This window comes from Cyclopterus lumpus, chromosome 11, assembly GCF_009769545.1.
Source record: "Cyclopterus lumpus isolate fCycLum1 chromosome 11, fCycLum1.pri, whole genome shotgun sequence".
Taxonomy (NCBI): domain Eukaryota; kingdom Metazoa; phylum Chordata; class Actinopteri; order Perciformes; family Cyclopteridae; genus Cyclopterus; species Cyclopterus lumpus.
Window position 1 is genome coordinate 159,469 of NC_046976.1, and position 18,184 is coordinate 177,652.

The following is an 18,184-nucleotide window of genomic DNA, read 5'->3' on the forward strand; positions in this document are numbered from 1 at the left end:
CTTTTGAGTGTTGCGGTGGAAACTTTATGCCACTTTTCCTGAGGTCTCGGTTCATCGCGAGTCTTGTGTTGTTGAACGTAGTTCGGGTTTTAAGGGGACGCAGAGGTCCGGGTCCGCGCGGGTCACTAAGCTCCAACAGGTTGGATTTCGATCTCTTTGGTGAACTGAACTCAGCATTGCTGGATCCCGAACCTCCGAGTCGTGTTGCTCATGAGACCTGGAGGAATCGAACTCTCGGCAATGGAGTAGCCTACGCGTGATACCTGATATACCTGCTGGACGAAGAGGTACATATACATGCTCTCTCAAAGTCTTCATGAGTCTCCTTTCCCCGCGGCTCCACCCACTGCCAGTGAATACAACCAGGTATTAAAAGCGTAGACAGCTTTACAATTCCTGCTATAATCGTGACATGATGTTTACAATCATTATTGTATCAGCGTTGTCATTATTCGTGCGTGTTTGCTTTATTTCATATTGTCATATAGATAGACAGGACTGTGTTTGTGTGTCTATGAGGGTCGTCCTTCACTCAGAGGATCAGTGGCTCGATCCCGACTCTGCTAGTCCATGTCGATGTGTCCTTGGGCAAGACACTTTTTTTGTTACTGCTGATGCGCAGATAACACATTAGCTCCTCCCATCAGTGAATGAATGGGTGTGAATGGGTGAATGATGACACCCAGTGTTAAAGAGCTTTCAGCGGTGAGAAGACTAGAACATATACAGTCCATATACTATTACCATATATTATACAGTATGCCACTCATACACTATGTATAATACCTCACTCTTCATTGGTATGGTACTTTTTTATACAAACATAGTTAGTGCTTCACACAATGATACAGTCAGGGCCATAAGTATTTGGACAATATATATATATATATATATATTTATAATAAAATCTAAATATCGTATAATATAAATCATATATATATCAAATCTAATAGAACATGTTTATATATTAAGATGAACCTTGTTAGGTTTAAAGTTTGCCCGTTTTTATCTACCTCCTCATTGTGTTTCTTCACCTCAAACCTGTGTCCGTGGTCCAGCTGCTAGTGACGTTCACTTTGCCCAATATTGCTGCTTGACGGATTTATCCATGTGTGTCCTGGTGTTCTCATGTTTTCGTAATTTTTTCCGACAAGTGCTTCATGTCCCTGACTCCCGTAACTGTCCATGCTGGATCTGTCCCCGTTGATTTATAAAACAAAATACGGCATTAGCACGACAGCATCCAGCTTGCCAAACCTTCCGGCTCTACAGAAGCTTCCCTTTCAGCCAGTCTGTTGTCTTCTTGTGAGGCTGATCTGGACCCAGCTGTTTTACCTGTAGTTTCTCCTCCAAAGTTCTTCTCTCAAACGGGTCAAAGAGGACGTGCAGGAAAAGCATATCTTTTGCGCAGATATCCTATTTTACAAATATTACTAGGTATATTCCATATTTTCCCCCAAAAATATTGACAATTTGTCTAATTTATTAATATTATAATAATTTTTGTCTACTTTTTTTTTGTGGCTCATGGTGGGGCCAGGCCCTGTGGCCCTCTATTGGCCAGCCACCACCGCCTCACTCTACTCGCCTCACTTTACTCACCTCATTCCACCCACCTCACTTTTCTCGCCTCACTCCACCCGCCTCACTTTACTCGCCTCACTCCACCCGCCTCACTCTACCTGCCTCACTTTACTCGCCTCACTCCACCCACCTTAATCCAACTGCCACACTCCACCTGCCGCACTCCACCTGCTGCACTTCTGACAGTGTCATTAATATTTTTGTCAAAATTTGACCATGGTCCACTCAGATTCCATGTCCCCAACCTCCCTCGGGATGTGTGAGAAGTTCTTCCGGAGGTGGGAGTTGAAGACATGCCAGACAGGATCCTCTGCCAGATGTTCCAAGTTCACCCTCACTACACCTTTGGGCTTGCCAGGTCTTTCTAGCCGAGTCCCCCGCCATCTGATCCAACTCACCACCAGGTGATGATCAGTTGACAGCTCTGCTCCACTCTTCACCCGAGTGTCCAAGACATATGGCCGCAGATGATACGATTACAAAGTTGATCATTGATCTCCGGCCTAAAGTGTTCTGGTACCACTGGTATGAGCCACCTTATGCTCGAATATGGAGTTTGTTATGGATAAACCGTGGCTAGCACAGAAGTCCAATAACGAAACACCGCTCGGGTTCAGATCGGGCAATCCGTTCCTCCCAATCACCCCCCACCAGATTTCTCTGTCATTGCCCACGTGAACGTTGAAGTCTCCCAGGAGAACTATGGAGTTGGCAGGCGGCGCCCTTTCCAGGATCCCTCCCACCGACTCCAAGGAGGCCAGATACTCCGAACTGTTGTTCGGTGCATAAGTACAAACAACAGTCAGAGCCTTACTCCCCGCAACCTGAAGAGGTCCCCCGAGAACGAGGCGACCCTCTCGTTCTCGGGGGAAAACTCCAACACACTGGTGCTCAGTCAGGGGCTCGTGAGTATCCCCACTCCCACCCTGGGCAACTCCAGAAAAGGACAAAGTCCAACCCTTCTCCAGGAGCTTGGTTCCAGAGCCAGTGCTGTGCATAGAAGTGAGCCCAACTATATCTAGCTGGTACCGCTCCACCTCCTGCACCAGCTCCGGCTCTTTCCCAGCTAGCAAGGTGACATTCCACGTCATTAGAGCTAGTCTATCGGAGCCGATCGCCCTGCCCGCCGCCCGGTCTACATAGCACCCGACCCTGATGCCTGTCCACAGGGTGGTGAGTCCACAGGGTGGCTGCTCCATGTTATTTCTTCGGGCTGAGCCCTACCGGTCCCCATAGTCGAAGGCCCGGCCACCAGACGCTCGCAGGAGAGCTCCCCTCCTGGGTCTGGCTCCGGGAGGGTACCCCGGTTTCCCTTGTGAGGTAGCCGAAGTCTGTGCGCCGCTATCCATCAGGGTTTTTTAAACCGCTCTTAGTCTGGGCAAGACCTGTTTGCCTTGGGATACCCTAACCTCCCACCATCACTGAGCCTCTCAAACTCATCTACCACGTTATGGTGGCGATGTAAATTAGTAAGACAATTTTATGTATAATTAACTAACTAAGCCAGAAATATGATAGTATCCATCATTTTGACAGCTCCTGCTTACGATTCTTATTTATTTTGAAGTGTATGTGAATCAATTCAACTGTGTACTTAAATGGAGTATTTATACTTTCAATAAGCGAAGTTGTTCCCGTTCAGTGAGAAGAATCATTAATGTGGAGCAATTCATTCATTCTTTGACCCATTTTTCTGATTGTCCAATCCCCATCCCCAACCCTCTCTGCTTTATTCAGCAGGCTGGACTTCACTGCAGCTCCCATTTCTTCTCAACCCTTCCTCCTCATCTCTGATCTTGTCTTCCTGTTCTATTCCATCACTTCTTATACAGCTAACATGCGCAGATTCAGCTCAGAGGGATCCCTCCTGGATCTGGACTTCCTCCCATGGAAGAGGGTGGCACTGAAGACCTCAGATCATGGGAAGAACCGGGAGTCCGGCACCTACACATCTCTCACAGCAGAAGATAAGATGGACAGGAGCTTGACCCGCCCAACCCCTCTCATCCGGGAGCCTCGAGCCAGTCCCAGCGAGGCGGGGAGGAAGGGGCTGATCAAGGAGCTGATCAAGGAGCACAGCTTCAGCGCAGAGAACCTGAGCGAGCTGGAGAAACTGGACAAGAACAACCTCATCAGTGAAAACTGCAGGGCCTACAGTGACAGTCAGCTGGCCCCGATTGCCCAGGGCAGCACGGAGAGCATGGGGCTCATGGATCTGCATCCCACGTTTTCTTCTTCCTCCTCCAACCCCTACAAATTCCAGCAAAGCCACCACCATAAACCAAAACTGTCAGCTGCTAAACTGCACCTTAAGAGTCTGTTTGGGCAGGTGGGAAACCAGTTCAGCTTCAGTCTCCACAGTAGGGCATACATGTAGACCGGTTCTGAAAGATTAACCATCATTTGTTACAAATCTTACCAACCATTACATTTCGCTGCACGGTTTCTCAGCCTGCTGTAGGGAGCCAGAATTTGAACACTTTCTTCCATTGGTCTATGCTTGAGACACGCCTGTTTGTGTTAATATGAAATATGGATTGTAGCTTTAGAATAACTCAACAGTTGAGCTTAAAGTTTTTTACAAACATAATGTCCGACAAGTGCCATGGATTAATCATACTGAGCTCTATGGCTCTACTCCATCTACAACAATGTAAAGTGGTTGAAAGCGCTGGAAAACCTTGAGCTGGGATTGTTGTCAGTTCTAAAAGATGATAGTTGTTTGCTTCATATCTTAATCTTAGTGTAGTCTCGAGATTAAAACCCAGGAAAGATTAACCTTTAAAGCTGCTTCATTGGGCTTTCACCGAGAAACAGCAGGAAGATATTCGGTTCACTTTGTGTTTTCTGTTTCAGAGTCCTCATTCCTCAAACTCCAACCTGTCCAACACAGAACAGAAAGACAGGTGAGAATCATACATGTCTTCAGTTGTTAAGTGTTGATAGATGTACTTGTACTGACGTCTGCTGCCTCTTCCTGTCCTTTGGTGGTCCTGGTCCACAGTGCCACAGAGAGGAGGTCTCGCCTGCTCTTCATGCGCCAGTGGAGTCAGGTGGGCCACAGTAAGAAGAGGAAGATCAGTCAAGAAGAGCTGGAGAAATGGGCGGAGTCCCTGAACGCCCTGCTGCTCAGCCAAAGTAAGTCCTGCTTCGATCTGAGACTTGATTTAGCCCAACACTTGATGACCTTGTAATTGTATAAGAATGTTTGGATACACACACACACACACTCACACTCTCTCTCTGATGGCAGAGGCTGCTATACAAGGTGCCACCTGCCCATTGGATCTAAACTAATGCACATTCACACTCACTCATGGCTGCCATTTGGGGTTCAATAGTCTTCCACATGCAGACTGAGGAGCCAGTCTTAGGGGACGGGTTAGGTTACCCAGGCTCCAAGACTGAGCCCCAAATCACTGAACAGGCTAACCTCTAAACCCAGGTAGAAGTGGGCATGATGATAGCTGCTAGGTCTGGGTGTCCCTCATAGGATGAATGGCTATGAAAATGAAAATACTTCCCCATATTATCTATTACTTCTCAATGTTGCCTGTCACACCATTGTATACATGGTTCAAATCTGTTGATTCTTTAATGACTTTGGGGCGGCTTTAGCTCATGGGTGGTTCGACCTCAGTCCTCCCCATGGTTTGCATGTCGAAGTGTCCATGAGCAAGACACTGAACCCTCAGTTGCTCCCTGGGCGCTTCACTGCAGCCCACTGCTTCTTAATTACCAAGTATGCTGAGCAGAATTCCCCCACTGTGGGATTAATAAAAGATACGCTATTATTATGACACATTTCTATTGGATATCATGACATGAATTTAGTAGTTCTATACTGAAGGCCTTTCCTTCACACTGTTCACTCTCTCTACAGTCACCTGAAGGCAGTAGGTATTTGTTCCGACTGGAAGGATGATGTCACTGTCGAGCCATAATTACGTACAACAGATCTGCTCCTCCACATTTTTGATTATAGTACAGCCTTGGGCGGGCCCTAAAAAAACATCTAGGATTTGTTCACATCACACCCATTTTACAATTTTATTCTTGAAAACAAAGACAAATTGATGCAGGTATTTTGGCTTTAAACCTGTTTGCATTTTTTCAGAGTAGCTGCTCTGTGCTGCTCTGATCTTTGTCAGTATGTTCCTTGTCTGGTTGTACAATCTGTCTCTACTACTAGAAGCCTTCTCCTTCCACTGATGAAGCATTCTGCAGTAAACCAGGGTTTCACTGTTGTCGTATGTGCGTAGGTTTTAGACAGCAGCGTCTGATCGTGCACCAAGGTACAAAAATTCACAAGGTCCACGACCAAGCGCCCGTAAGAGGCGAGGTGATCATGTGCGGCCACCAGAAAGTAGGCTTAACACTGACCTGAGTAGGACGTAAACACCTACCAGAAAAGTCCAGCGGTAAACAAAACAGTTTGCAGTTCATAAAAATTGTCTGTGGGGCGACTGTGGTTCAGTGGTTAGCAGGTCCGTCTTTCAATCAGGAGGTTGTGTCCTTGAACAAGACACTTAACCCTGAATTGTTCCCTGTAGCTGTTCTACAGTGTGTTAATGTAACATGATTGTAAGTCGCTTTGGATTCTAAGCGTCAGCTAAATGACATGTAATGTAATTATATGTCTATACGTTAGGACTGCATATTTTCTTCACAACCCGGCTGAGAGATTACAACAAACAGGGAGACAAACGAGCGGGCTGTTAAAAAAAAGCCATTTATTTTTAACAACATAAGTCAAACCATGTAAAGTGGAGTTATCACTAGTGAAGTGCATGTATGGATGTGTGGCAGATTGCACAAAGAAACAGCACTAAAACATAAGCCACAGCACCTGTGTCATGCCAGCGACACAAAGGATCTCCTCCCTCAGAGAGACAGGCTACCAAATGAAGGTTTTTAAGAACACACCCGCTCAGGTGTGGCTGATCCAGCTGACGACACTCCAATCAGCACCTGCAACAGAGAACCAAAACAACAGGGAAACCTAGGGTATGAGAGGAGGAGGGTCGTCACAACTGTGACATTAGTATTCGTATTTAATACTATTTTCTATACTTTGTCTCGCCCACACATCCCTTATTCCCTTAACACATGCATAACTCAAAACATTACACTATTTAAACAGTTGCGACCTCTACCATTGGAAGCTTAACACATGTCGTCACACTCATCATTGTAACTTCTCTTAGTGTCTATACTTTGTCCATATTGTCTCTTTCTTAAAAAAAACATAAAAGGGGTGCCAATAAAACAGAAGAAGATTCAAAGCTAATAATTCAGACTTTACAACATGAAACGTGGCTTTTCAAATTCTTTAGGAGGTAGGAAATGCATTCAACATGCTTGTGTCAGGCATTTAATGCTGCTGCTTTATAGCTATGAAAACTCCACAGGTTAGTACCCTTTAACTGATGCTAGATGATGACTATTCTTTCCCCTCTCGTACTACTCCTTCAGCTTCCGACCTGAACGCTACACTTTTACCTGACGTCTTCCTTGGAGAAATATTTGTGCAACTAAAAGTCTAATCAGTCTCAAGGTCCCCCTGCTTTTATCTGAACTCGCATGTTGACATCAGGGCTGACGTCACTGGTTACTGTGTGCTGTGCAATAAAGCTAAAAGAGCAGCACTTCAGCTCACTGCTGCTTTTATGAATAGAACAGCTAGTAAACACAGAGACTGTCTACAAGTCCCATGTCTTATGACAGGACATTTATGTAATATGTTGTGTGATAAAGCAGCACACTGAAGAGGGAAGTGGATCAACATTATGCTTCCATGAACTGAATTGTAAATATGTGGCTATGCAGGATAATGTATTACGTACCCAAATAAGTATGTATTACCATATTTGGGTCACATGTGGAATTGTGAGAAATTATCCTCAGATCAAGCTAGATTGTGTCTGACTGACTTAAAATCCTGTCTCTTATCTTTGCATTTGATTGCATGCTCTTTTGGTTCAGATAATTGTCCACTTCTGTATCAGATCTGACTGTGAAGACCTTTGAAACATTGGTGTTTACCAGGCAGGAAGGCTCTACCAAAAGATGCTAGCAAGTGTCAGGATATCTGAGTCTCTGCTGCTTTGATTTTGATTTGAATAATGTCTCTTGCAAATGTACCAACTTTATGAAAGTTCAATACTAAATTACTGTAGGTCTCTTTTAAGGTAATCTGTCACAATCATCATTGCCTAGTGATGATACAAGTACAGAAGAATCTGACATTACCAGACAGCAACAACAATACTCTAGCCCCATGACTGATGTCCAGACAAACAACTAGACAGGATCTCAGAACAGCTGAGATTTAAGGAGGATCTCTGTTTACTTGCAGGTTAAGTTATCTTTGTCCAGGAACTGAATTTCATCAGCTCATGGTAAACCATCATATATCGGTTTTAATGGAAGAATTGAAGACAGCTTTGTCTAACAGGAGTCGTCAGCCATTTACAGTCACTGAATCCTAACTAGAAGAAAGAAAAGCCATTGGTACAACCAGATCCAACAAGTAACTCCTGTGATGCGAGCCCACCTCCTTTAAGTGACGTTATGTGTAGTAAGCTGGGAATGTGTTGTTTATTCACGACCAACGGGATTGTTACACAAGGAGCCAGTTTAAACACATTTTTTACCTAATAAACAACTAAATCATATGTCAGATGGCCATTGGGTTCCCAGATCACATGATGGCCAATGCATTCTGCCTCTTTTCCACACGGACTGTTTACTTTGTTAGTAACTGTCATCACCATGAACAATGTGGATTATCTTCTACACAAATTTGAACGTCTGCCTTTTGAAGAGGAACTTGATATTGAACACCTCTGTGCCCCCCAGCAGTGGGATATTGTTTGTTTGTCTTTTTTTTGCTTCCCATGTGTGTTTTGGGGAGAGGATGGTCCAGAACAGGCTCTCATGATCTCAGGCTCCTTTCTGAGAGGATTACAGAACATGAAGCAGCAGGACAACAAGGTGAAGCCAACATGGCTCACGTCCTGACAGCACATATACTAACGGGGAACTGAGCAGTGTACCTGCACAGTGAGGAGAGTATGCGTGTGCCTAGTCCCACCATCACCTAGAGTAAACTGTGTGGGAAATGTGATGTATCACTTTTTATAAAATAACAGTGTGCAATTTTTTGTTGTGCCACCTAAAAGCAACACTGGTTCCAGAGTAATATCTATCTAAATATCTAAAGCCACCATAAACTACTTGTTCACACCAGACCGCTTCTGTTGATGCGTAGACTTTTGTACTTTGTAATGCTTTGTCTTTGTTTTGATGTATTTATTACAATTATGTGCATTTGGCGTTAAACTGTGCTGCCTTCGTGACCAGAACAAAGATATTTGATCTCAATGTATTTTATCTGGTTCAATAAAGGTTAAATACAAACATATTTTTTTTAAAGTCAAGGCTGAAGCAGTAAAAGTGTGCTGAATTGAACATGGCCAACTAATAATTAGGAGGAATGGGTTTTTTTGTCTTTTGAAATGTTGCTGTAAAGAAACCCAGTATCAATGATGTCTCCTCCCTAACATCTGATTATTTATTTATATTTCTCATTTGATCTTCTTTGAAGCTGAGATGTAGGGAGTTTATTAGTGTGCTTCAATAATGTCATGTGTTTTATGTCTTTGCTTTAACTGTACTGAACACACACACACACACACACACAGCCTGAGGACTAACATCAGCTCTCTGTGTGACTTGTGCAGTCCACTGCAGCTGACACATTTGAACTGTGGCTTGTGGTAGGTGTGGTGTCAGCAGTTTATGAAGCAGTCAGTCACGTTTGATACCGCAGACAAGGCATGGATCATAGCCTCGAAGGAAGACGAGCGGAGATGATGGGCGCGGAAAGGTTTTACCACAAAGCTGGAAAACGCTGCTGTTTGAGATGTGCTTCTAAGGCCTGAGGGATTGCTGTGTCTGTTCTCCTTTAACAAGCCACTTATCTTCTCCCTCCTCGTGTTCCTCCTCCTCTCAGCTGGTGTGTCAGTGTTTGGAGCATTTCTGCGTTCTGAGTTCAGCGAGGAGAACCTGCAGTTCTATCTGGCCTGTGAGCAGTACAGACACTCGTCCAACAACTTCAGCCTTCATAGGAGAGCCAAGGACATCTGTGCCACCTACATCCAGCCAGGTGCTCCCCGGGAGGTACACGCCTGCTTTTCTAATTCCATTCAGCTGCATGCACCAACAGCTACGCTGCTCTGAACCAAGTAGGAAGTGTAATTCAAGTCCTGTCACACGTCTATACTTGTCTTTTCTCCCTTAACCCTGTGTGTTTTGGAGCTTGTGTGGGCGTTTAGAGTTTCACATCAAAGCATTGCATCAATAGCTGATTTAATGAAATCATTAACAAAGTCTAGCCATCTTCCTAAAGAGAACTGCCTTTATTAGGTGACCTTTACTAGTTCTGAGATATATTTTTAAAAAAAGATGGCTCAACTGTATTCAGTTGCTCCACTAGTTTATTCTGAGATTCAAATCTAAAAACTAACAAATCTCAGTGTCATTTAAATTTTCTTTGAAAAAATAAATAAATAAAATAAAAATACATCAACAGCGACACCTGCAGGGCAGGAAAGTAAGAGGAGTTGTGGGGCCAGGATCCCGCTGTCCCCTTTTAGGATGGGACCACTTCCATTATTTAAATATCTTTCTCCCGACCAACAGCGTTGTCATGGAAACATAGTGACTACCCTCCAGTGCAAACACTGTTAGTACTTTTGCCATAGTTTGCTTTTGTATCTCTCTCTCTTATATATATATATATATATATCATAGAGATAAAAAAGCTACCGCCGATCTTGGCTCATTGGTAGAACGGGTTGTCCTTTAATCAGAGGCTCAATCTCCAAGCGGTTTGATCCCTGGCTCCGCTAGTCCATGTTGACTTCGACCCAGATTGCTCCAGTAACTGTCCACGGTGTATGGATGTTAGTTAGTCCTGATGGGCAGGTGGCACCTTGCATGGTAGCTCTCCCATCTGTGTGTATTGGTGAATGATGTAATGTAGTGTTAAAGAGCTTTCAGTGGTCGGAAGACTAGAAAAGTACAGATCCATTAGTGGATACACAAACAGTTCAGGCCACCCAGAGGTGGGGAAAGTACTACTTTAGCATTCCTTGGCATTAACGTCCAATGTTGTGTTCCGTTGCATAAGGTTTGCTTAACAACCTATTAGGTTTTGGCTGCCTTTGTGGTTGAATCTATGATGATATGGATACGGTTGCAGCTACATATGAACTGTTTTCATAGTCCTATTGCCTTCAGTAATAATACCAATGTAACAACTAAAGTGTATATGCTACATCACTAAAAAGAAGTATGAACAAGCAGTTGATCAGATAGGTTGGAAACAAGCCAACAGTTTAGTTGATAGAAACAATGGTCGAAAAGTAAAGTTGTAACACTCTGGCTTGTCCTTTGAATGTAGCCCATACTTGCCCTCTGTGCCGTCCTGTGCTAGGTGAACCTGGACAGTAAGACCCGGGATCTGACCGTCCAGCTGCTACAGGCTCCTTCTCACACCTCTCTGTCCCACGCACAGAAGCGTATCTTCTCACTCCTGGACACAGACTGCTATCCCCGCTTCCTCCAGTCCGACGTCTACCTGTCCTTACTGCGAGACGCTGACTAGACCTCACATGGACTCAGCAGGAGGGACAGAGGCTTCCGGGAATTGCTTAAAATTGTAGACCTTAAAATATCTTCAAAAGATAGGGCTGCTGTATAGGGACGCTAGTGTAACAACAATGCTGGTAGCCATCAGACACTGTGTGTAGAAATTTAAGTCAGGTAAATGAGTGTATTCTTTCTTTTGGACAGTGAGATGTCCAGATAAATATTAATATTTTGTTCCTCTGCTCCCAGTCTTTATGCTATGGTAAGCTAAGCTAACCAAATCCTGACTCCGCTTTCGTACTTGTCACACAGGCCAGATTGATAGATAAAAAACAAAAATAAGCTAATTTCCCAAAATCCTAAATACTTCTCGTTTGGCCTGAGTGTGCAAACATGAAGCATAAATGAGGCTTTTTTATTCTCCTCACTTGAAGTGACCCGGAACACTACGCAGCTCTTATTGTAATCATTAAACATCCTCCCTGTGAGTAGCTGGTGTTCCCATGGAGTTCACTCTGCTGATGGAAAGGAAAAACAAGCTTTGCTGGAAAAGGTCAAAGTACTACATGAGTTACTTAAAAGGCAAAGATGAGAAACCTGAGCAAATTTACTCTGACAGGTAACATGACTACGCAGATACGTTGAGTCTGCTCCTAAATGCTCCAGTTTTAACAAAGGCAAACATCATAGCCTCAGAAAACAGTCATTTAAGTACGTGGTTGGTAACGAGTAGTATTTCCTTGGCTGTTGGTCCTGTACAAATTAAAACACCCTCATTTAATGACGAAGAACATTTGAAAGACACAGAATAGCGTACAAGTTGGTCAACTTTGAGAGTTTGAAAGATAAATCAATAAAATCCTGTTTGTGTATCTGATGTCTGTTGATTGGAGCTCAGCATGCAGCTGTGGATTCAGAGGTGCAGTTAGTCTGCTCAAGCAGAGGTTGCTGGGATACTGAGTAACAGAACGTGCCGAATGTGTCAAGGGCCAGAACAAACATTAACGCAGCACTGCATTGTGTGTGCTGCTCCACTGCTTTATATGGAAACTTCATTCTGCTGATTTGAATCCCTATTTCATCAGACATATTCTGCACTATGCACAATACATAATTAGAGCTCTGGTGGTAGTCCGTTCGTTACAGCAGGCCAAGCTTCCTATACCTCCCTAGATTATTACTATAAATAAAGACTCAAGTCAGTGTGACTCACTATCAGAAGCTTTTAACCAGCTTTCACAAGTGGAAGGAGTTTGCTCTGTTGCCATCACCTGTGGAAGCTAGAAAGTGGACCTTGAGTCAGGATTATTTAGTCACAAGAAAGTTGTTCTGGTCTTAGGGTTGATGTGTGTGACATGTTGGCGTCAGTAAACCCAGCCCTGCCCATGAGATGATCTACATGTGATCATACAGTACATGGAGATGATCTACATCCCGTTACGTGATCCTTATTTCTTGGTGAAAACCACCAAAATAATGCAGGAATCCATTTTTTTTCAGTTTTATGTTGAATATCTGTGTCAGAATACACTGGGGTGAATGGCTGGCAACAGCTTTCACTGGTACTGCTTTTTGGGAAGAAAAGTATGGCTTTTCCCATAGTATTCCATGTGCCAGTGAGTTCATGTGGAAATAGGTATTCCTGTCATGTCTGCCACTGAAGCATGCTTAATGTCTTATGTTATCAAGGGATGCAAACACCAAGCCACTTATGAGTCCCATAACTTTAGTTCAGAGGCTCAGCCTCACTTGTCAATGACCAGTAAGAATCCAAACCCACCCAATGCAAAAGAACAAAAACATTCCCACTGCGGTTAAAGGTCTCAGGATTCTTCAAAGGATCGAGGTCATACCATGTGTCACACTTTCAGATAGACTTTTATGTTGTTTCATTCACCAAGAGTGATGAGTTCATTTAGCTGTTTTAGAAAGTTCATGGTCAGAGGGAGTCACTTGTCATTTGGATTAGTTGTCAAGCTTCAAGAGGCTGTCGGAGGGCAGACACCAGTGGGCCTCATTTATCAGTTTAGACTGACATTCATGATTTTAAGTATGGAATCTTTTCCCAAACTATATTTAATACCAAGTCACATTTTAACTTTAGGATAGTATTTTTGGTCTAACTATGACATTTTTTTCCTTCTTTTTCTGAGACTAAAGCAGTTGCATGTCCATTCTGAACAGTTAGATTAATAGATACTGTAAATGAATAGAAGAATCATATTTAAAGTTGTAGTTGTCCTGTGACAAGGATTGGACATAGCCATGACTTTCTTAAATAGTGCAGATCAGACTAGCAGTTATATCTCATTTTGTATTATTTATGATTGATGTCATTATTCTTCTTTACATAATTTTCCGTTAATACCGTTCTGATAGTGAAGCACTGTCATAAGTCTGGGATGATGTATTTTTGTACACATGACTTCACGTTAGTCTAGAGGAACTCCACTACGGTCACATGACTTCACGTTAGTCTATACTAAGGACTAGTGTTCTATTGATAATGTTTAGTCGTCTCTTAGACTTATTTGTTAAGACTCAGTGCCTGGTTTTAGGAGTCATTCCTGCAGCACGAGAACAAACCCCTTTTAAACGGAAAGACTGGCAGTGCTTTTTTCCAGATCAGTGTTTTAGCCCTGAAGTAATGTTTGAATGTTTCTCAGCAAGAAATCATCGCATCAATGCTCCAGAACACATCTGAAGGTCTTACAGAGTTCCTGCTTCAGCTCATATGTGTGTTCTAAAAGGTTGAATGGTTCCAGAATACAATACATTTTTTTCAAACATTTAAATATAAGAACTAGTTCCCAATCACCAGGGCTGGGTGCTCTTGTGTTCATGCTTCTGCTTCACCCACTGGGCGGTGTAGCAGTTCTCTTCTACAGTCCAGGACCAGCCTAGCCTGCCTCCGTCGTCCTCCTTCTCCAACGCATGTCTCTTGCCGACCGGCATGCCTGGTGCTGAACGCTGTGGACTGTCCAACGCCCTGACATCCTCCACAGCACCACGGGCCTCAGCATGTGAATCCAGGTGCTCCTCTGTGCAGTCTAAGGAGGTCTGCCTGTGGATTCCGTCCTTGTTGGATGCACACAGAAGTGGAAGTGAGAGAGGCTGGAACCTGGGTTCAGGGACAAGACAGTACAGGGTCAGCAGAAAGGAGGGGAAGGCTGTTGGCTTAAAGTTGAGATCAATATTTCACTGCACAACGAACCTATGTGCAGACGTGTGCGACTAAAACGCACTGTAGTATTTCTTGGTTGCTTGGCATAAAAACGTGAATAATTTCATTTGAAGGCATGTTCAACATGTTTATCCAGGCTGGACATAGGGAAACATGCTAATTTTCTAATTCTTTCATACTTGTACTGAAGGTGAACTATTGCTTTTCTTTTTGGTGAGAAAACAAATACCATCAGATCAGCTGTTTGTTGTGCAGGGCCTCATTGGGAGGTGTGTGTGTGTGAGAGTCACTTCTTCTGCGTACCTCTACAACTATAAACACATTCCCATGTATTCCCTAAAAAGAGCTTTGAGTACCTGTCCTCACCAGAAAGACAGTTTACGATGCGTTTCAGCCACAAACATCTGCACATAGGTGGAGTCACTAACCCTCCTTTTGATTCTCTAATGCTTGTTATGTCCAAGTGTCAAGTGAGAGGGTGCAAATACCTGCTCCGTGCTGTCGGAATACTGGCCAACCTGTGTGTGTCTATGTATTCCAGTGCGTGTGACTGATCCCCAACTGGTCTCATACCTGAGGAGGCACAAGGTACTACCACATGAGCAGAGATCCCGACTGTGCTTCACCTGCCTCCACTCACTCATTCAGGGGTTTTTCCGTGGCTCCATACTCTTAGGATAGAAGCCATCAAGAGCAAACATTCAGCATTTTTACATTTCAACTTTTAAATCAATTCAAATTAGATTAAATCAAGTCTTGCAAATTACATTTTAGAAAAAAACATGAAACCAGCTTAAAAACTGGAATGAACTTACATTTATATAGACCCGTTCTAGTCCTCTGACCACTCAAAGTACTGTGGTGTACAGCTCTTACATTTAACAATTCAAATACTGATTGCTGAGGCTGCTGTACAAGGTGCCCACCTGCCCATTGGGACTTACAGATGTGACTGTTTTCTGATATGACATTGCTCCCTAGACAGTGAGGACTTATCCTGGTGGTTTGAGGGCAAATATTGGACACAAAATGTGGCCTGAATATATTTGATACAATCTTTGATGAAGAGTGTCAGTAAAAGGAACTGGCTCAGGTGTTACACACGCCCGCTCATCATCACGTGACTGATGCTCCAGATGTGTCGACACCTGATGAGGGCCGTGAGACGCAGTGGAAACTCTGACAAAGCCACAACCCACAGGTAATCATTACAAACTTCTTCCACACCACGAAGTCTTATGAAGAAAACAAAGAATCCACACACCGGCCATCATCTGTACACACTTTATTAATACAATTTTGTCCCTCAGATATTCATATCATGCTTTGAATGTTGGAAGAAAAATTGTTGTTAATAAAGTGTGTGCAGGACTCTTTGGTATCGTCAAACAAATACATACAACTTCATTTGGATATATTCTATATCAAATTATTACAACACTTCTGTGATTAAATCTGGACATGGAAATGGAGCACTTTGACCACGTAATATTGATGACCAGTATGACACAGTAATCAAGCATCAGTGTGACTGATATGACCATGGTTTGAACATCCTCACTTGACCGTACCTGGTAAGGGTCTGTCCAGCAGTCCAGCAGCTCTGCTGTCCATGTGCCGACTGTACAGGCTGCTTCTGGCAACTAGACCCAGTCTGCTACCAAACAAATGGTGACTGGCAGCAAGCGGGATGGAATGACATCCCAAAACATTCAGAGCGGGGTGAAAAAGAGAAAGGACAGGAGTACGAGAGGAGATGTACGTGCAAGTCAAAGGACAGTTTGGGTCAGACAACGGTAAAACAAAAAAAAGAACAGAATTACAAAACCGAGTAAAACCAAAATATAACAAAACATGAATGAGCGTAAACATGAACACATGTTATCAATAAAATCTAACTCATAAGAAATAAAAAGCCACAGAATGGAAAGAAGACTTGGGAGTAGACAGAGCAGCCTCATCTCATATCCACCGCTTTGGTTGCTTAATAATGTGTGAGACAGAAGGCAATCACGTGGAGTTCAGTGGCAGATACTTTAATGAGGTCTAGAAAAAGGCAAGCAGAGACAGAGCCATGGTGTTCTCCCCTGCTTCAGGAGTGTGTTTAGAGGCGCACTTGTGTCCTGGTTATGATAGCAGAATACTGTTGCATGTACCTTATTAGTTTTTACAGAACATAGTGGCTGAGATGGTGAAAACTCATGTATAGTGGAAGATAAAAACCCTGGGTATTCATGCTCCATATCCAGAACATGACAAAAAACTAAATAAGATAATCGTGCACATGTTAACACACTCCATGTCCAAGGGAAGAGGCACCAGTGCTAGACAGAGGCTGGTCAATGGAAGCCCAGATGAGATCTATTAAGGGAACTATTGTATGAAATATGGCCAGACGACAGTGAGGGGATGGGGCACATCAAATGAGTAACAGAAGACAAAGCGGGTGGAACAGGAGAAGAAAAGGGGGAAGGGGAAGAGAAAAAGAGAGACAGAACATGTTTAGAAAGACGTACTCAAGCAGAACGAGAGAGACAGAGACAAAGAGACAGACAGAGAAGGAGAGAGTGAGAGAGAAAGCGAGAGACTGAGACAGAGAGAGAGATTGTCTGGATTACTTCGATCAGGCCCTGTGGTGGAGGTAGGACTACCAGTCTGTGCCAAAGGGTCGAGGCATCCAAGTCATTGACAATTAGGACCCTTTCCCTGTAAGAGAGCTGAGGTAGCAGCCATTTCCTTTTTGATAGTCTGGTACACACTCTCTCTATAGCATCATCACAGTGCTGTCTTTGAAACTCCTCTGTTCCCAAAAAAACACCCACAACTTTCAAGCCCTGCCTTCCCCATCTGATGTTTCCTGGTAGCTCTGGTGTTTCTTTGTTTAACCACTGCCCAACCTGAAAAGCTTCACTTTTCCCCCAGTTTACAGTTGCTGAAGATGCCCTCTCAAACAAAAACAAAACCTAGGACATTGACAACCCTTTGGTCTTCAACAAGCACATTAATGTCATCAGCATATGCTGACACCACCAGCTCAGGCCGCCCAGGTAACATGAGTCCTGACAGACGGGATCTCAACCTGTTTAGAAAGGCTCAATGGCAATAGAATATAGCTATACAGAGATAAGACATCCCCGTCTGATACCTCTCTGGACCTGAACTGGACAGCTCAGTGCGCCCCCCCACCTTTACCAGACAAGAAGCTTCCTTGTACATCAAACAGTGACAGAAACCCTTCACCAAAACCAAATGCCCTTAAAGTGGAAAAAATAAAACCATGATCAAAAGTCTTTTCTTGATCTAATGATATAACACCAATAAGGAACATCAAGGACTTGACATGTTTAAGCTTATCGTTTTTTAAACCCATCCCGACAGTTCTGAAGCTGCTCACTAGCTTCCCGAAGCGCTGCAGCTCCCGCTCCAACACCTGGTTGGGGATGAACGGGGGAACACCGGAGACGGTGACTCGGGTGGAGGGCACGGCGAGCCGGGACACCTGCAGATAAACGCCATTCAGCGAGACGCCGCTCAATATTATTTCCGCCACAAATTGCTTCTCTTTTAAAACCCAAACTCCATGCCTCAAAGACAGGGATGCCATCCCTGACAAGAAACACAGGTTTCTCTCTACAAAAACACAACAAAATTAAGAAAAGTTTGAAAAAAAATCACAAAAAATGTAGCACCACTCTCTCCACCACCACCTTCCACCAGAGAGACAGAGAAACAGAGAGAGAGAGAAAAATTAAATACACA

General features: G+C 43.7%; 2 protein-coding genes across 13 annotated transcripts in view; one reads left to right on the top strand and one right to left on the bottom strand.

The window, feature by feature from the left end:
• si:ch211-152p11.4 (regulator of G-protein signaling 8) lies at window positions 1-12,112 on the top strand. 5 transcript variants are annotated; one of them, XM_034544481.1, is made up of 6 exons: window positions 1-366; window positions 3,322-3,913; window positions 4,441-4,490; window positions 4,589-4,722; window positions 9,602-9,768; window positions 11,087-12,112. In XM_034544481.1, exons 1-6 carry the CDS (start codon window positions 317-319, stop codon window positions 11,255-11,257), a joined length of 1,164 nt encoding a protein of 387 aa, XP_034400372.1. In that variant the 5' UTR covers window positions 1-316; the 3' UTR covers window positions 11,258-12,112. The 5 variants fall into 5 exon arrangements, with proteins under 5 accessions (XP_034400372.1, XP_034400373.1, XP_034400374.1 ...); XM_034544482.1 differs by having other exon boundaries at window positions 3,325-3,913; XM_034544483.1 differs by having other exon boundaries at window positions 1-287.
• Window positions 10,957-18,184, bottom strand: part of atat1 (alpha tubulin acetyltransferase 1) — a 22,633-nt gene continuing 15,405 nt past the window's right edge. For 3 of the 8 annotated variants that reach the window (XM_034544478.1, XM_034544477.1, XM_034544476.1), the window contains 3 exons: window positions 15,997-16,100; window positions 14,914-14,998; window positions 10,957-14,362 (listed from right to left, as the gene is read on the bottom strand). In XM_034544478.1, the coding sequence (XP_034400369.1) occupies window positions 14,056-14,362; window positions 14,914-14,998; window positions 15,997-16,100 (496 nt within the window). In that variant the 3' untranslated portion in view covers window positions 10,957-14,055. Of the gene's footprint in view, window positions 15,097-15,996; window positions 18,133-18,184 lie in introns of all 8 variants that reach the window. The other 5 variants (XR_004610090.1, XR_004610091.1, XM_034544479.1 and 2 more) reach the window with 5 other exon arrangements.

Coding starts and splice junctions, on each gene's coding strand:
- si:ch211-152p11.4 (XM_034544481.1), top strand. CDS start 317: ATGAGTCTCCTTTCCCCGCGGCTCCACCCACTGCCAGTGAATACAACC. Junction 367..3,321: donor CTGCCAGTGAATACAACCAG/GTATTAAAAGCG, acceptor TGCTTTATTCAG/CAGGCTGGACTTCACTGCAG. Junction 9,769..11,086: donor AGCCAGGTGCTCCCCGGGAG/GTACACGCCTGC, acceptor GTCCTGTGCTAG/GTGAACCTGGACAGTAAGAC.